Source organism: Ceratotherium simum, chromosome X, assembly GCF_057802395.1.
Source record: "Ceratotherium simum simum isolate JZ-2026a chromosome X, ASM5780239v1, whole genome shotgun sequence".
Taxonomy (NCBI): Eukaryota; Metazoa; Chordata; class Mammalia; order Perissodactyla; family Rhinocerotidae; genus Ceratotherium; species Ceratotherium simum.
In genome coordinates this window covers 70,610,380-70,624,753 of record NC_141940.1, presented here as the reverse complement: position 1 = coordinate 70,624,753, position 14,374 = coordinate 70,610,380, and the positions used below count along the sequence as shown (strand labels likewise).

At 48.2% G+C, this 14,374-nt stretch overlaps 1 protein-coding gene across 1 annotated transcript in view; it reads left to right on the top strand.

The window, feature by feature from the left end:
• Positions 1-8,702: 8,702 nt before the first annotated feature.
• Positions 8,703-14,374, top strand: part of SLC16A2 (solute carrier family 16 member 2) — a 112,231-nt gene continuing 106,559 nt past the window's right edge. The window contains exon 1 of the mRNA XM_004442183.3: positions 8,703-9,288. Within this exon, the coding sequence (XP_004442240.2) occupies positions 8,853-9,288 (436 nt within the window). The 5' untranslated portion in view covers positions 8,703-8,852. The remainder of the gene's footprint in view (positions 9,289-14,374) is intronic.

Below are 14,374 nucleotides of genomic sequence, written 5' to 3'. Positions count from 1 at the left end.
AACAGGACTGAATCTGAAAAGCACTATGCTGTGAAAGATGCCCTACTTAACAGGCTACATACTGTATTATCCCATTTCTATGAATCTCTAGAAAAGACACAACATATCCATGGTGGTTCTCTTGAGGATGAGGTGGGGGAGGGATTACCTGGGAAGGGGCATGAGGGAAGTTCCTAGGGTGATGGTAATGTTCTATATCTTGATAGGGGTTTGGGTTACAGAGATATTTGCATTTGTCAAAACTCAGCAAATGTTCCCTTAAGATTTACATATTTCACTGTATGTAAATTTTATCTCAAAAGAAAAAAAACTGCAAAAAAATTGAACTCTAGTTAATAACATACATGCAGAAGTATTGGGGGAAATATGTGTACTGATGTCTTCAATTTACTTTGAAATGCATTAAAAATAAAATGGATTGATAGATCAATGGAGAGTTGGATAGATGGACAAATATATGATAAAGCAAATACAGTAAAATGTTAATGGTAGAATCCAGTGGTAGGTATACAGGTATTCACGGTAAAATTCTTTCAATTTTGGGGGAGTGGGAAGTTGAGAAAAAGGAGACAAGAGCATTTGGGGGTAGTGAGGTAGGAATGAGCTCTGTGCTGACTGGGACTAACTCTCATTGTGGGAAGTGTCCCAGGAACCAATCGGAGAGTTGAACAGGGCCCGGATAATGAGGGGCCCAAAGTGGCATCTCAGGAGTTTGGACTTTACCCATTAGGAAGTGAAGAATTATCTCAGATTTTTAAGCAGTTGAATGATATAATAGGACATAGCATGGCATGAAGAAATGTCCCATGGTTAGGAGCTAAGAGACAAGGGTTCTGGTCCCACTCACAGCATGACCTTGGGCAAGTGGATTAACATCTCCAGGTCGCAGAAAGTTTTAACAAAATACAGTCTTCCTTTGTCCCCTCTGCCATACAAAGAGGCCCTGGGAAGTTCAGTCAGGCACAGAAGGAACTCTGTAAATATGTACTGAAGGAGAAAATTGCCTCTTCTTTATCCTTCCCCTCCACCCAACTCCCTTGCCCCTGCCCCTTGCACCCTTGCCCCTGCTCCATTTGAATGATTTTTTCCTGCCCTTTAACTGGCTTTCTTTATCTGCAGGGTTAGCAAGTTGGACTTGAAACTTGGCCGCTGGGCCAGGGCATACCAGTCACTCTCCTCTAACTCAGCTGCTGATGTCTGATTCTGGCCCTAAGGCTCACCATTATTTCATCCTTCTGTCTCTTATTCTCTAGAAACTTCCTGTGCAAGGGCCTTGGGGTTCCTAAAGGCCCTAGGTCTGCAGCTGTCTTGGAGTCTGAGAAGTCACCCCCAAAGAGGTGGACCAGGCAACGTCTTGGAATGCAGACACACCGCATCTACTCCCAGCCTTCCCTCTGCTACCCTGAACCCCACCCCACCCCAATCCCAGGTCTCTCTCACCTTGCCTTCCTACGGTCTCTTCGGCTGTTAGTGTCTCTACCACTGACCTGGTGCTAGGGCAGTTATCTTTCTGGATGTATATGACTTATCTTTTTAGATAGACTGTGAATTCTTAGAAGGCCTAATGGGAGAGGGCAGGCAAAGGATATTATAAGGCCAGAGCACTTCCTAAATTGAACAAAACAAAACAAAACAAAACAAAAAACTTACCAAATGAAATACCCCAAAGCCTTTACTGAAAGAAGCCTCTCCCAGATCGCATCATGTCTCTGACACTTCACTTTCCCCCTAAAGTTTCTCAGTGATTATTCTCCTTTAACAATCTGACCCAAGCATGTGCAAAACCTTATGCCCCATAGAACAGATGAGATTAAGCTGAAATGTTCAACAAGACCTTAGTAAAGGGAAGGAGATAACAAAATGGAAATGAACACCAACAACACCACAGAGCTAGATAATCTGGCTTCAAAGATACAGCCTGCTCTTTAGGGCTAGCAAGTCCTAGTGTATAACAGCTGCTCAATAAATATTTGTTAAGTGAATGAATATCTATCCACAGTGGAAGTCAGACACTGCCCCTGCCCTCAAAGAGCTTAGGTTCTAGTGAGGAGACATGTTAAATGAGTAATTTTAATATAGTTTCATAAAAGTGCTGTGATAGAAAAGTGTAGTGGTTAAAATCACGGACTCTGGAGCCAGATTGCCACAGTGTGAATCATAGGTCCTTGGGCAAATGATTAATCTTTCTCTGTGTCAATTGTAAAATGATGCCCCTACCTTATATGTATGTATCTATATCATATTGCCTTCTACAAGGATTTGAGGTAATTAGAAGAAAAAGCTTTGATAATTTAGATGTCACCTTAATGAAGTCCTTTTCCCTGTTTTTAGGCTTAAGTTTTCCCATCTGTAAAATGAGGAGATTGGACTTTGTGGAAGGTCCCTTCCAGCTCTGATATTCTGTGTTGTAGATTTGGGAATTGAACAAATACCAAAGAACATACTAGGTTGTTTTCCTCTTTTTCCAAGGAAAGCAATCTTCAAACCATCTTGCTGTTAACATTCATTAAGCACTTACTACATTCTAACATTTATTGAGTACCTACTTTTGAGTACCTACATGCTAGGTGCTTTCCATATTTTATTTCTAATCCTCACAACAAACCTGAAAGAGGAGCCTCATCTCTATTGTTTATGGGCTTTGTTACATCAAGTAGCTAAATTTATTTTTATTTATTTATTTATTTAGAGCATTTTCTTTGTATCAGGCATTGTGTTAAGTGCTCAGGATACAAAAATAAATAATGCTGACTCTATGTTCAAGGAGGTCACAGTCTATGAGTGGAAACAGAGATATAACAAGGGCAAGGCCCATCCTCACACTGCATTGTAACCATACACCTGAGACATCTCTGTTCCAGCCCTATAGGGGTTCCACTTCTCAGGATAGGAAACTTTATAGCCAGAGTCTAGCACAATGTTTAGCACATAGTAGGCTCTCAATAAATATCTCTTGAATGAAAGAAAAGAATAAATGAATTAATAAAAGGCCTAAAAAATCCCATTCCATTTCTCCCTTGGATATAAGAAACCAATTCATTTCACCCTTTCTCTTCAAGCTTTACTGTTCAGTGCTAGCCCTCAGAGAGTTAAGTATTTCCTGTCTCGTTCTTTTCTATAATGTTCCTGCTGCTTCTGTCATCTTTTCCCCTTTATGCCTGCTCTAATAATAGACCAACTATTGAGCAGAATTGCTTTCTTAGCATTCAGGAAGCAGGCTCCGTGCATATGGCCGATTGATTGTTTTTAATGCACCTATTATTGTGAATAGCCTGCTGGCTCAAGCTGAAATCAGGCTACATACAGTATCTTTTCCCTTCCATGCATCCACTTTGACCATCAGGTGTCAACATTCAAATTCATTTCCCAGAAATATGGGTTCCCATCAGAACTCTTTCCTGATTGTGGACAATAAAATTTAAGTCTTCTCTGCCTTTGGACTTCTTTTGCCACTACTAGAGCATCCTGGCTCCTTTTCACAATCAATCTCACTTGACTCTTGGATCCAAGGTGATGCTGTGTCGTCACAACTCTTAAGTTACCCTCATAGAGATGAATAAAGAAAAGTGAGTGAAGGAGGGAAAGATTATGTACTCACCTTCTTGAGAAAGCTCTCAATACGACATCCATTCTCAAGTAGTTATGATGATTTAGGCTCAGGGCAGGGGAATGATGTGAATGACCCATTGAGTTTCGTTCTAGCCAGAAAATTCTATTGGAGAATAGGAGAGACCCAAAGCAAGGAAGTACCTGTGGCCTAAAACAGAGAACGTCAGGGACAGAAGGGCTTTCAGCGGTCATCTGGTCCAGTGAATCCCAAGCACTAATCTGCAGACCCATGACAGTCTGGGACATTTTCATCAGTCTGCTGACACATGAGAAAAAATATTGCCAACTGACCTTTCTTGAGAAAGACTTTCCTCAGTAAAAGACTATGTCCTTTCTACATTTTCTATATTTCAGTGTTAAAATAGTTTCATTAATGATATGATAGTGATGATACGTGTCCTCACGTGGCAACATTAAAAATTGACATCCTTATGTTGGTCCCCAAAGTTTTGGGATAAATTTCAGAGAAATTGTGCTAGTCTTTGAGATTCAAATTTTGCATTATTATTGTTTTGGTCTAGGGGTTTCAAAACCTGGCAGTGCATCAATGTTACTGGGAGCCTTGCCAAAACTACGTATTCCTGGCTCCCACCTCCAGATATTCTTATTCAGCAAATGTGGAGTGGGACCCAGGAGTCAACACTTTTACAAGTCTTTAGGTGATTTTGATGTGCAACCAGGTTAGGGATCCACTGCTCTGCTTCACCCACTAGTATGAGTAGCCAAGGGCATAAGTAATTAGAATGATTCTATTGTGGGCTTATTTCTGTTAGGGACAGAAAGAAAGCACATTCTTTCACTTGAAGTATAAAACAGAGACCTTCCCTGGGGTTTCCCAAGGTCCACAGTCAGACAAGTAAAATAATTTAAAGGGCTTAGAGGGGCCACACCTCACTTACTTGTCATGAGCATGAGCCAAGCTGAATGAATCTATACATAGTAAGTGGTCTCTAAAAGTTTGTTGCTATTGATGATGTTTGTTGACCAAGTCTGATTTAGAAATTTGTAGAGAAAACTTCATTCGTCTCAAGATCCTAGCCTTATTTCTACGCCTCACTCTCAACCTTGTCTCATCCTTTACACCCTTCCCTTCCCTTTTCCTCAATCTCAAAATGTCTTCACCTAGTCTAGTGGAGCCAAATTCAATAAATGGTAGTCGTAATTATTAATATTTTCCATTAGAATGTAAACTCCATGAGGACAAGGACCATTGTATGTTCCCAGTGTCTGACATAGTAACTGACATGCAATAGTTGCTTAATAACTGTTTGTGAAATGAATGACTGAATGGTATGACAAAGGCAAGAGGCATGCCTCCACAGTTCAAAACTAATCCTGCTATCTGCTTTGTTGAATCCACTCTGGAGATTCAGTAAAGGCATAGAATCTCAACTGGAGGATTGTGAGGAGAGTGGGAGGTGAGGGTTGAGAGACCAGCAGGTGACCGTTAAGTCATGGAATGGTGGGTAATCCAGTGTGTTTGGAGCCTGGCATGAATCGGAGAAAAGGGAGGGGAGAAAATGAGAGAGTGGTACTAGACATGTTGAATATGAGTGCCTCAGAAACAAGCACCTTGTCGTTTTGTGTCCTTGGTATTTAGTACAGAGCCTGGCACATAAAGGCTCTTAGTAAATATTTGCTGAATGAATGAGGTTGGTCTCAAACCATAAAGGACCTTTTATGCCTGGCTGAGGAGTTTAAACTGAAGAGTCAAAAAGAAAATCATTGAAAGTTTTTAAAGCAGAAAAGTGTCATGATTAAAATTGTATTTTAGAGCTGTAATTAACAGGATTGTTTGGAAGGAGAAGAAACAGGAAGCCACAGGCACCTCAGACCTGATTTAGCTCCTAATTCCCAATCTCCATTAACACTCTTACCATCCTTATCATCACTCAAGCAAGAAATGTCAGCATCATCTTTGCTGCTTCTTTTTTCCTCACTACCCAAATCTGTCAACTTCACCATAACAATGGTTCGTTCACAGAGCCATCCCCTTGTCTTCATCCCCATAGTCAGTGCCCTATTTCAGATCATCAACATTTTTTTTACCTGGTTCATTGCTTGTTTTCCTTACCGCTTATCTTTCCAAGCCACAGTATCTTTCTACACTGCCGCCACAGTTTTCTTTCTAAAATGCAAATCTGATGTTAGTCTCTACTCAAAAATCTTCCGTGGCTCTCTTGTATACCCAAAATAAAGCCTATACTTCTCGGCATGGCATTTAATAACTCTGTGAAGTACGAATTAACTCCATTTTGCAGATAAAGAAACTGCAGCTCAGAAAGGGAAAACAACTTGCTTAGGATCACACAACTATGCAATAGTAGATTCTGGATTAGAATCCAGGTCTCCTGATGCCAGTGCTCTAGCCATTATAAAGTACCTGCTAAAGAGGGGAGAAATAGTAGGTACTGTGTGTGTTGCTAGAATGGTGGGATGGTGGTTATACAATCCTGTCTCCTGAGTGAGGCATATACTTTGAAGCTCACACAAATGAGCAAAGATCCCTGTTCTACCTCTTAATGGCTTTGTAGACTTAAACAACTGACTTAACCTCTTAGAGCCTGTTTACTCACTTTATAAGACTAGGACAAATCATCCCAATCTTATAGAGTTGTTATGAAGATTATATGAGATCATGTATGTAAAGGGCTAGCATAGTGCTAGGTTCACAGGAGATCCTCAATGGGTGTCATCGCCCACCCTTAGCCCCATTCCAGAGATCTAAAAACCCCATTTAAACAGAGAGGAAAATAGAATTTAGACAGTAGGGGTCTGAGATGGGCCGCAAGACTCCAGGGTCTATTCCTAGTTCTGGGGTTGGAAATAACCCTTTTCAGGATCTTAATCAGGTTCCCTGCAAATGGAAACCAAGTTGGTCATGTGTGTGGTGAGACCCCTGACTAAAAAGCAAATCTTAAGCCCCAGTGCCCATAATGTCCATGATTTGTCACTTTTCGTAGCTGAAGCATTGCGGATTTTTATTAAAATGCAAATGTTTCCTGGGAGAGGCAGCATACATATTAACTTTTTGGCCTGATTAGCTTTCATTTACCTCTTTCTATGAGTACAGTCCTCCCATGCCTCTATGCTTTGTCCCTCTTAGGCAGGGACACCCCTCTCCCCACCCCCCAGACTGTGAAATTATTTCTCAACATTCAAGGCCCATTTAGGCCACCACCTCCTTCAGAAGCCTACTGTGACAGCTCAGCCAGATCCTGCCTTCCCTCCTCTGTCCCTCTCCTGGGGAGCGCCAAGCCCTAGACTCCTGTTGTGAAGCTCAGGGAGCATGAGGCTTTGCTGTGTGAAGACCTGCCTTGAATTCCAGCTTGGACTTGATTTGTCCCATGACCTTAGCCTAATAAACGCCTTGACTTCGTTGAGCCTCAGGTTTCCTGCTTGGAAAGAGCAGGTGATGATAATACTTAGCTCAGGGCAATAAAGGACAGTGCTCTATTCGCTCGAGCAACGCCTGCTCTGCTGACTGGCACCGCCTGCGTGATTTGTGAATTTGGCTGATTCCTTCCACGGCACGGCAAGCTCCTTGGGACACCTCTATCCTCCCGCTCAGCCCGCCCTCAAGTACTTAATGACTTTATGTTTGTGGGCATCTGGCGCAGTCCTGAGCTGCATTTTCACCGGCCATGCAGTCTTTTCACTCAGCAAGAAGGTTAATGATATGCTGGGTAGAAAGGGCTTGGCGTTCTCCCGCCAGCTTGTGGAGAGCGGAGTAGCTTGGTAACCACACCGCGACCTCATGATTAGTTCATTAGACGCGCGAGCCCTTAGGGTAGGCAGAGCTTCCCAGTATCACGGGGCCGACCCCGAGGGCTGAGGCTGGGTACTGCCGCGCTCCCCGGATGGGAACCGGGCCGCCCGCAGGGCAGATCACTCCTCCTGCCTCCTGGGACCTGCGCGCTCTCCGGGGAGCGAACTCTCCCTTACCCTCGCGGGGCTGGGGCCTTCGTCTGGGACATTCAGCGGGACTCCCACGTCTCTATGCCGGAGGTGGGCGGAAAAGGGCAGTGGGTGCTGGGAAGACATCCCTCCGCCAGCGGCTCCGCCCAGTCCCGAGCGCCCGAAAAACGGTGGCCAAGTCCCGAGGGACCAGCCCAGTCGGGATGTCCGGGGCCGGGCGGCGCTTGACCAAACTGGCGACTCGACCTGGCCCCGACTCCTAGTTCCCCAATGCGGGACAGAGAGCCGAGAGGAGCCTTAGCTGAGCTCCGGCTCCTGCCCCCCCCCGGGCCCGGGCCCAGGCCCGGCCCACTCCGGTGCCGCTGCACCTCCCTCCCTTCCTGGCCCGGCCCCCGGTCCAGACCCGGCCCTCTACAGCTCCTCTGGGCTCCAGGTTGGCGCAAACAAAGCCCTGATTGACTGCCCAGAGGGGCGGGCCTCGCTGCAGGGCCGCCTCCTCCCCTCCGCACCCAGCCAGGGATTTGCCGGGAAGGGGAGGGGGGCGGAGGGGGAGAGACTGCAGAGGGGGGAGCGGTGCGCTCAGGCTGTGGGGGGCTGAGCCCCAGGACTCGAGAAGATTGTGCTCACTCTCTGTCCGAAGTTTGGGCTGTCCCCTCCAGGTCGGCCCCCTCAAGCCCTAGGGGGGACATAGAGACTCCCGAGAGCAGGGTGGGGTCTCTCACTGGCCAGCTCTAGTCCTGGGGCCCCCCGGGCCACCCGTTCCAGGCTGCTTGTGAGGAAGGATCCGGGAGTGAAAGCAAAGCACAGGCGGGGTCTTTCCTGGGTATTCTGGGTTGATCAATGCTCGTTTGGAGCCTGCGGAGAGGAGAGGGCAGGGGTACAGGATAATTTGTGCTCTCGTATTTCCGTTTTAACTCTCCCTCTACTGGGCATCTGGACAAGGAGGACAGGATTCAGTAGTTTGAAAAGGGAGTTGAGGGAGGCAGCGACGGCTAGAGTAGGTAGGCGAGTATGAGGAGGGGGAGGAAGGGCTGGGGAGAAGAGCGAGGCTGTAGCGGCTGCCAGTTAAGGGAGGAAGAGGTGGGGGGGAGGAGGAGGGGGAGGAGAGAGATGACATGGGGAGAGGAGGAGGTGGGGTGGACGGGGGAGGAGAAGGAGAGGGCTCGAGGGACCTTCTGTCGCGGGACAAGCTGGCCAGCTGGGGCGCGGAGCTGGGAGGAGGAGGCAGCGGCGGCAGTAGCGCTTGGAGCAGCAGCAGCAGCAGAAACAAGTACCAGCCACACAGCGGCTCCTTGGGCCCGAGCAGCCACAGTCCCCCAACCGCGATGGCGCTGCAAAGCCCGGCGAGCGAGGAAGCCAAGGGGCCCTGGTGGGAGGCAGACCAGGAACAGCAGGAGCGGGTGGGTAACGCCGAGCCGGAGCCGGAGCCGGAGCCAGAGCCCGAGCCCGTGCCAGTGCCCCCACCCGAGCCCCAGCCAGAGCCCCAGCCGGAGCCCCAGCCCCTACCGGACCCTGCACCCCTGCCGGAGCTGGAGTTTGAGCCCGAGCCCGAGCGTGAACACGAGCCCACGCCCACCGTGGAGACCTGCGGCACGGCGCGCAGTTTCCAGCCCCCCGAAGGTGGCTTTGGCTGGATGGTGGTCTTCGCTGCCACCTGGTGCAACGGTTCCATCTTCGGCATCCAGAACTCCTTCGGGATCCTCTACTCCATGCTGCTGCAGGAGGAAAGAGAGAAAAATCGCCAAGTGGAGTTCCAAGCAGGTGAGTGGCCCCGCGCGCCCCTCCTGGCATTCTAGGCAAGGGTGTCCCCTCCCGCTGCCGCCGACCCCATACCTCCTGGTCCAAGGCGCCCCTCCAGCTCGCCACTCCGACTCCTTCCCCTTGCCCCTTGCCCATGGCGCTGGTAAGGCGCGGGTTGCGGGGCTCTAAGCAGCCTTGGCTGTGGAGCCTAGGCGCAAGACGTCCCGGGGGTGGAACCTGGGACATCCATTGATCACAGGCAAGGAATGAACTTTTTTTGCCCTGGGACAAATCCAGACGCACCTTTTGGGTTTGTTTAAAGTACTCTGACCTTCTGTACTTGGGGAATATATTTGCAGAATGTTTTTGGGGGGAGGCGGGGGCGAAGTCATGGAGAGAGAAGAGAGTTGGGAGGCTGGGAGGGCTTTGAGAGCAACACCGTACTGCAGATCTCCGCAGCAGCCCCTGTTCCTGTACGGAGAGCGGAGGTGTTTTCTGTCAGAAACACTTTAGGAATCCTGGTGACTCTGAGTGAAGAGTCAAACACATGGCAGGCGTGTGTGTCCGCAGGACAGAGAGGAAAGGAGTGAGGGAGTGCGAGTGGGGGTGTGCGCGCGTCGCTTCCCTCCCCCCACCCCACCTCGTGGTTACGGCCCAGCTGGGCCCCGCCGTCCTCTGCCACTCTGAGCGAACGAGCGGATCTCCGTGCCCTCTGAGCTGAACCCCAAAGCAGGCAGGGAGGCGGTCTCCTGCCCGAGAGGCTTGAGGCGGCTGACAGGCTGGGCCCTGCGGCTCACTCGGTGCGGCCCCCAACCTCAGCAATGCCCTTCCTGGCGCCCCGCGCCTCTCCGCTGTCTGCGGGGTGCCTAGTTCGGCCTTAGCCGGGAATGCCGGCCTTCAGCCCTCCGGCTTTCGCGTAGAGCTGACTTCGTCTTTTTCCCTAAGACAAGCAGGGCTGGAGGTCGTCGCCGTCGCTCTCCAGGCCCGCAGCCGCAGGACTGCAGGCTTGCGCGCTCCTTGCATTGAGCCCGCCTGTGGGCTTGGAGAAGTCAGAGGAGCCATCCCGCTTTCTCAGCAAGCCACCGGTGAAGCCCCTCAGCAGTTCTGATGAGGAGTCTCTGGAGGGATCCAAGGGGCTTGGGATGCCCTCTCCCTCAAGGCTCACTCCCTCTTGTGGCTCCTCAGGACAGCTCCACTCGCGACCTGCCATAAATTCCATAAGTTCGTGGCTCGGAATACGTGTGGCTTTTCACAGTGTTGCCCTGGGGCTGAAGGGTTCCCTCCTCTCGCCACCCCCAACATGTGCTTCTGTTCTCTGAGGTGTCTGGTGATTATTTAGTGAACATAGAAATCTTGAATTCTGGGGCATCCACCTGTGGATTCCCTAGACCCTTGGAGAGCCTCTCCTACCTCTCTCAACCAAGGACTCATTTTTTTTTAGTTTACAGCTTTGCTGGGCTGCCCTTGAAGAAGGGGTTTTGGGGCTCTTGGTGCCTCCGACCTTGTGACCCAGTGGTGCTGAAGTGTGCGGACCCCACTTTAAAGTTCGAGTGTGTGTCAGTGACTGTCTAGGGCTGTCTGAGGACTGCCTCGGCCACATTGACACCTGAGTGGAGGGGGTCCCTGGACTTTGTGGAACAACTTTTTTGGGGGAAGGTCATTGCCACACTTTGATGCAATTCAGAGGCTCTTGGGCAGGGAGCCAGAGCAAAGCCTCTGGCTGTTGCCTAGGTTACCTCGGAGGGCACCTGCTGAGTATTGCCCTGTGGTTGAAGGCAGGCTGTTGGCCTTCAGGGTCAGTGGCAAAGTCTGGGTGAAACTTCAAGGGAGGTAGTGGGGGATGGGCTGAAGCTAGGCCCTGGCATTCATGTGGTGTGAGCAGACCTAGAGCTGGGGCCTTAGGGGTGTGTAATAAAACTTGGAAAAACCACTATTTTACCAGGAAGAGGTTCACTGCTGGGGAACAAACTTCAAAGTAGGTGATCATAGGGGACTCAGAGGGAGGGCTGGCTGGGACTTTCCGGTCAAGACCTCACAGTGCAGCAGGGAAGGGGGGCTTCAGTGGGCTGTGCAGAGGTGTGGCTGTTGTGTACTCTGACACAGACTAGGTCCATTGAGGGGCTGGGGTTACTGGTTTAAATTACGGTGAGTATAGGTCAGGAAGGGACAGAAAGGAATTTGGTATGTCCCCAGGGTCTCAGAATATTTTGGCTTGGGTCCTTGAATTCATGAAAGTTATATTTGATACTAGAGGCTCTCGGGAACACCTCAGTTTTTATTTTGAACAAGTCAGGAATGCTCCACCACATTCCTGAACTCCTAGAAAATCTCATCCTCAGCACTACCTTTCTTGAGCCCCTCAGCTTTCCCAAGCAACCATTCAGATTCTGAGATTCCAAATGTTTCTCTGCCTCCACACACTTTCTGTAGTTTACCCCAAATTTCCCAGACCTGTGCTGCAGCGCTGGTGTCTCAAAGGGATAGAAGAAGCCAGTAGAAGCTTGCTAAAATCTTTATCAGCCAGCATTTGCCCCATAGCCATTCTGGGGACCATGGACCATACACCCTCATAGTCAAGGAGGTTGGTGCACTGTCCATTTTTATTATTGTGGTGCACTGTCCGTTTCTATTAATATATGACATGACTTCCATCTCTAATAATCTATGAATTTAGTGTTTGGAGGCACCACACAACCCAAATTGTCTTTGGCTAGGCCTAATATCTTCACAGCCCTAAAGCTGCACTGATTGGCTTAATGGGTCTAAGGTTCTGCAGATAGTTGGCACTGTTGTGATGGAGCCCCAGGAAAAGGTAGTTTTGATGTTTGGGGGCTAAGTCCACATGAGGGGGTCTCTGGGCATTGGAAAAAGCCATGGAGTAAAGCAGGGAAGTGAAATTCAGGGCATTCTAGAGCATGCAATGTATGGACTCTGTGAGGTAGTACACTTCTGTGGTGGCACTAGCCACTAAATTACTGACTTTGGGAGCCAGGTATCTTTTGAGCAAATCTGCCAATGTCTTGCCTTTGGCTGAAGGCTTTTGCCTATGTCCAGAGAAGCTATATTAGGTTTGTTCAGAGCCTGCCATGGAGCTTTGGGCCACAGGGCAATTGGCCAGGCATCTTTCAAGTCACTCCTCTGCCTCTTCTCCAACCAACTGGGTCCCAAGCTGGGACTTTGACTCATATTGGAAGGAAAGAGGAGGAGAGGTTGGAGTATTTGGAAGACAACCAGAGGGATGTTTGTTTGAGCTGGAGTAGCTGGGTTGAGGCTGGATCCCTGGCTCACTGTCCAGTGGCCTCAAATGCTCATTCTAAGTCTAAATCTGCACCCCAAGGGGCTGGTGATCTCAATAATACCAGCTAGGCAGTGACCAGGAGTTAGATACCTTGTGCCCCTGACTTGCTCTGTGACTTTGAGCGGGCACCTTACCTCTCTGTACCTCAGTTTACCTATCTGTAAAATGAGAGGGTGTGACTAGATGACCTTTCTAGCTCTGCCATTCTATCTTTCTAGAATTACGTGATATTTTGTTCTTTACTATTCACCTGGCATAAATTTTGACTCAATCAGACAAATGAAAATTTGTTAATCTGCCTGAATGAAGGTGCAGACAGGTTGGGAGGAGATTGGGAAAGCAATGAAAAGCCATATAGATATCATTTTCCCATGTCGTGTGCATTTAAACACTATGGAGCTGCTCATATTATACTGATGTAGTTGAAAAGACCCACTCCATTTTGCCCAGTATATAAAGGCAACTCTGGATGTACAACTGCTTCTCCTAGAATGCCCTGTTCAGCATAGAAATGGGCTTCCAGGAGAATTCCCTCGACTTAGCCTGTGGCAGGCTAGCAGAGTGGGTCTGTATGCTGCTGTTTCCCAGCATTTGAGCCTGTTCTTAAAAAGCATGAAACTTCAAGTATTCCCTTAAGTTTCAGTTTAGACCCCTCTCCTGAAACTTAATTTCCCATAGCTCATTCTCATTTCTCAGAAATGCATGGTTAGTATGACCTTGGTTTGCTGTTACTTCAGGATAAAAGAGTAAACCAAGATTCCTAAATGCAATACAGTGGTTTCCTTCAAGGGGATTCAGACAGGGCATCTTTATAGCTGGCTCAGGGCTGCTGCCTGGGTCCCATTGTGGTGGGTATGGGAAGGCTGCTGCTTGCGATCCTAGAGAAGGCCCTATTGGGTATCCATAATCCATGGTCAACTTCAGCTTCACTCAGGGCTTAGCTGAGAGTGTGGCTACTGAAGTAGCAGGCACAGAACTCTCTCTCCTTTTCCCTGAATTTATACTTGCTTGTCATTGGAAATATTTTCTCCAGTGCCATGAAGAGTAAACAAGCAGCTGCACCGTCAACATTTGCAGAGATATGTAAACGATGCCATCTCGACCTTTTGAGCGGATCAGTTTCCCAGGAGGTTGTGCTGCTTTTCCCACCAGCATCTTTTTTTTTGTTGCATTTTGAAAAGAAAGAATCATTTACTCTTTTTATATTGTGCGAATGATGGAGTGGGATTTCCTATCTTGAAAGGAACCGTCTCACCTGGGATTGATGAGCAACCTTGAGAGAAAAAGCTTTATTCGTAAAAAGCACACACACACACACACACACACACACAAACACCGTACACTTCAAGCCATGGATTTTGAATATTCCATCTGAAAGAAGTCTTTTCCCATCTGTCTATGAAAGGTTTAACCTGTTAGGTTTAACCTAACAGAGGCTTCTGTAGGGGTTATAGGGGACTAGTGCAAAGGACTCAGACTGGGAAACTTGTTAGGTGAGAGTGATGGAGAGAATATGACCAGCCTGGATTGTACCTCTTGGCCTGGACCCCTTTGCAACTCCCCAACAGTGAGGCTTGGAAACATTTATTCCAAATTTCTTTCTGTTTCCATCCTCCGCTTATCCTGCATCTTCTCAGTACTCAAAGGTTACTGGGAAGGGGGTTTAGGACATTCTAACCCTCTCCCATTTTAGGGTGACAGAGGACTAAGCCAAAGGACATTTAATCACCTGCCTTGAAGGTGGGTTCTGTGGTTACTAACTAAATTGGCACCTATTTGTGGGTGGAGAATGTGGCCTGTTTGGGTGGC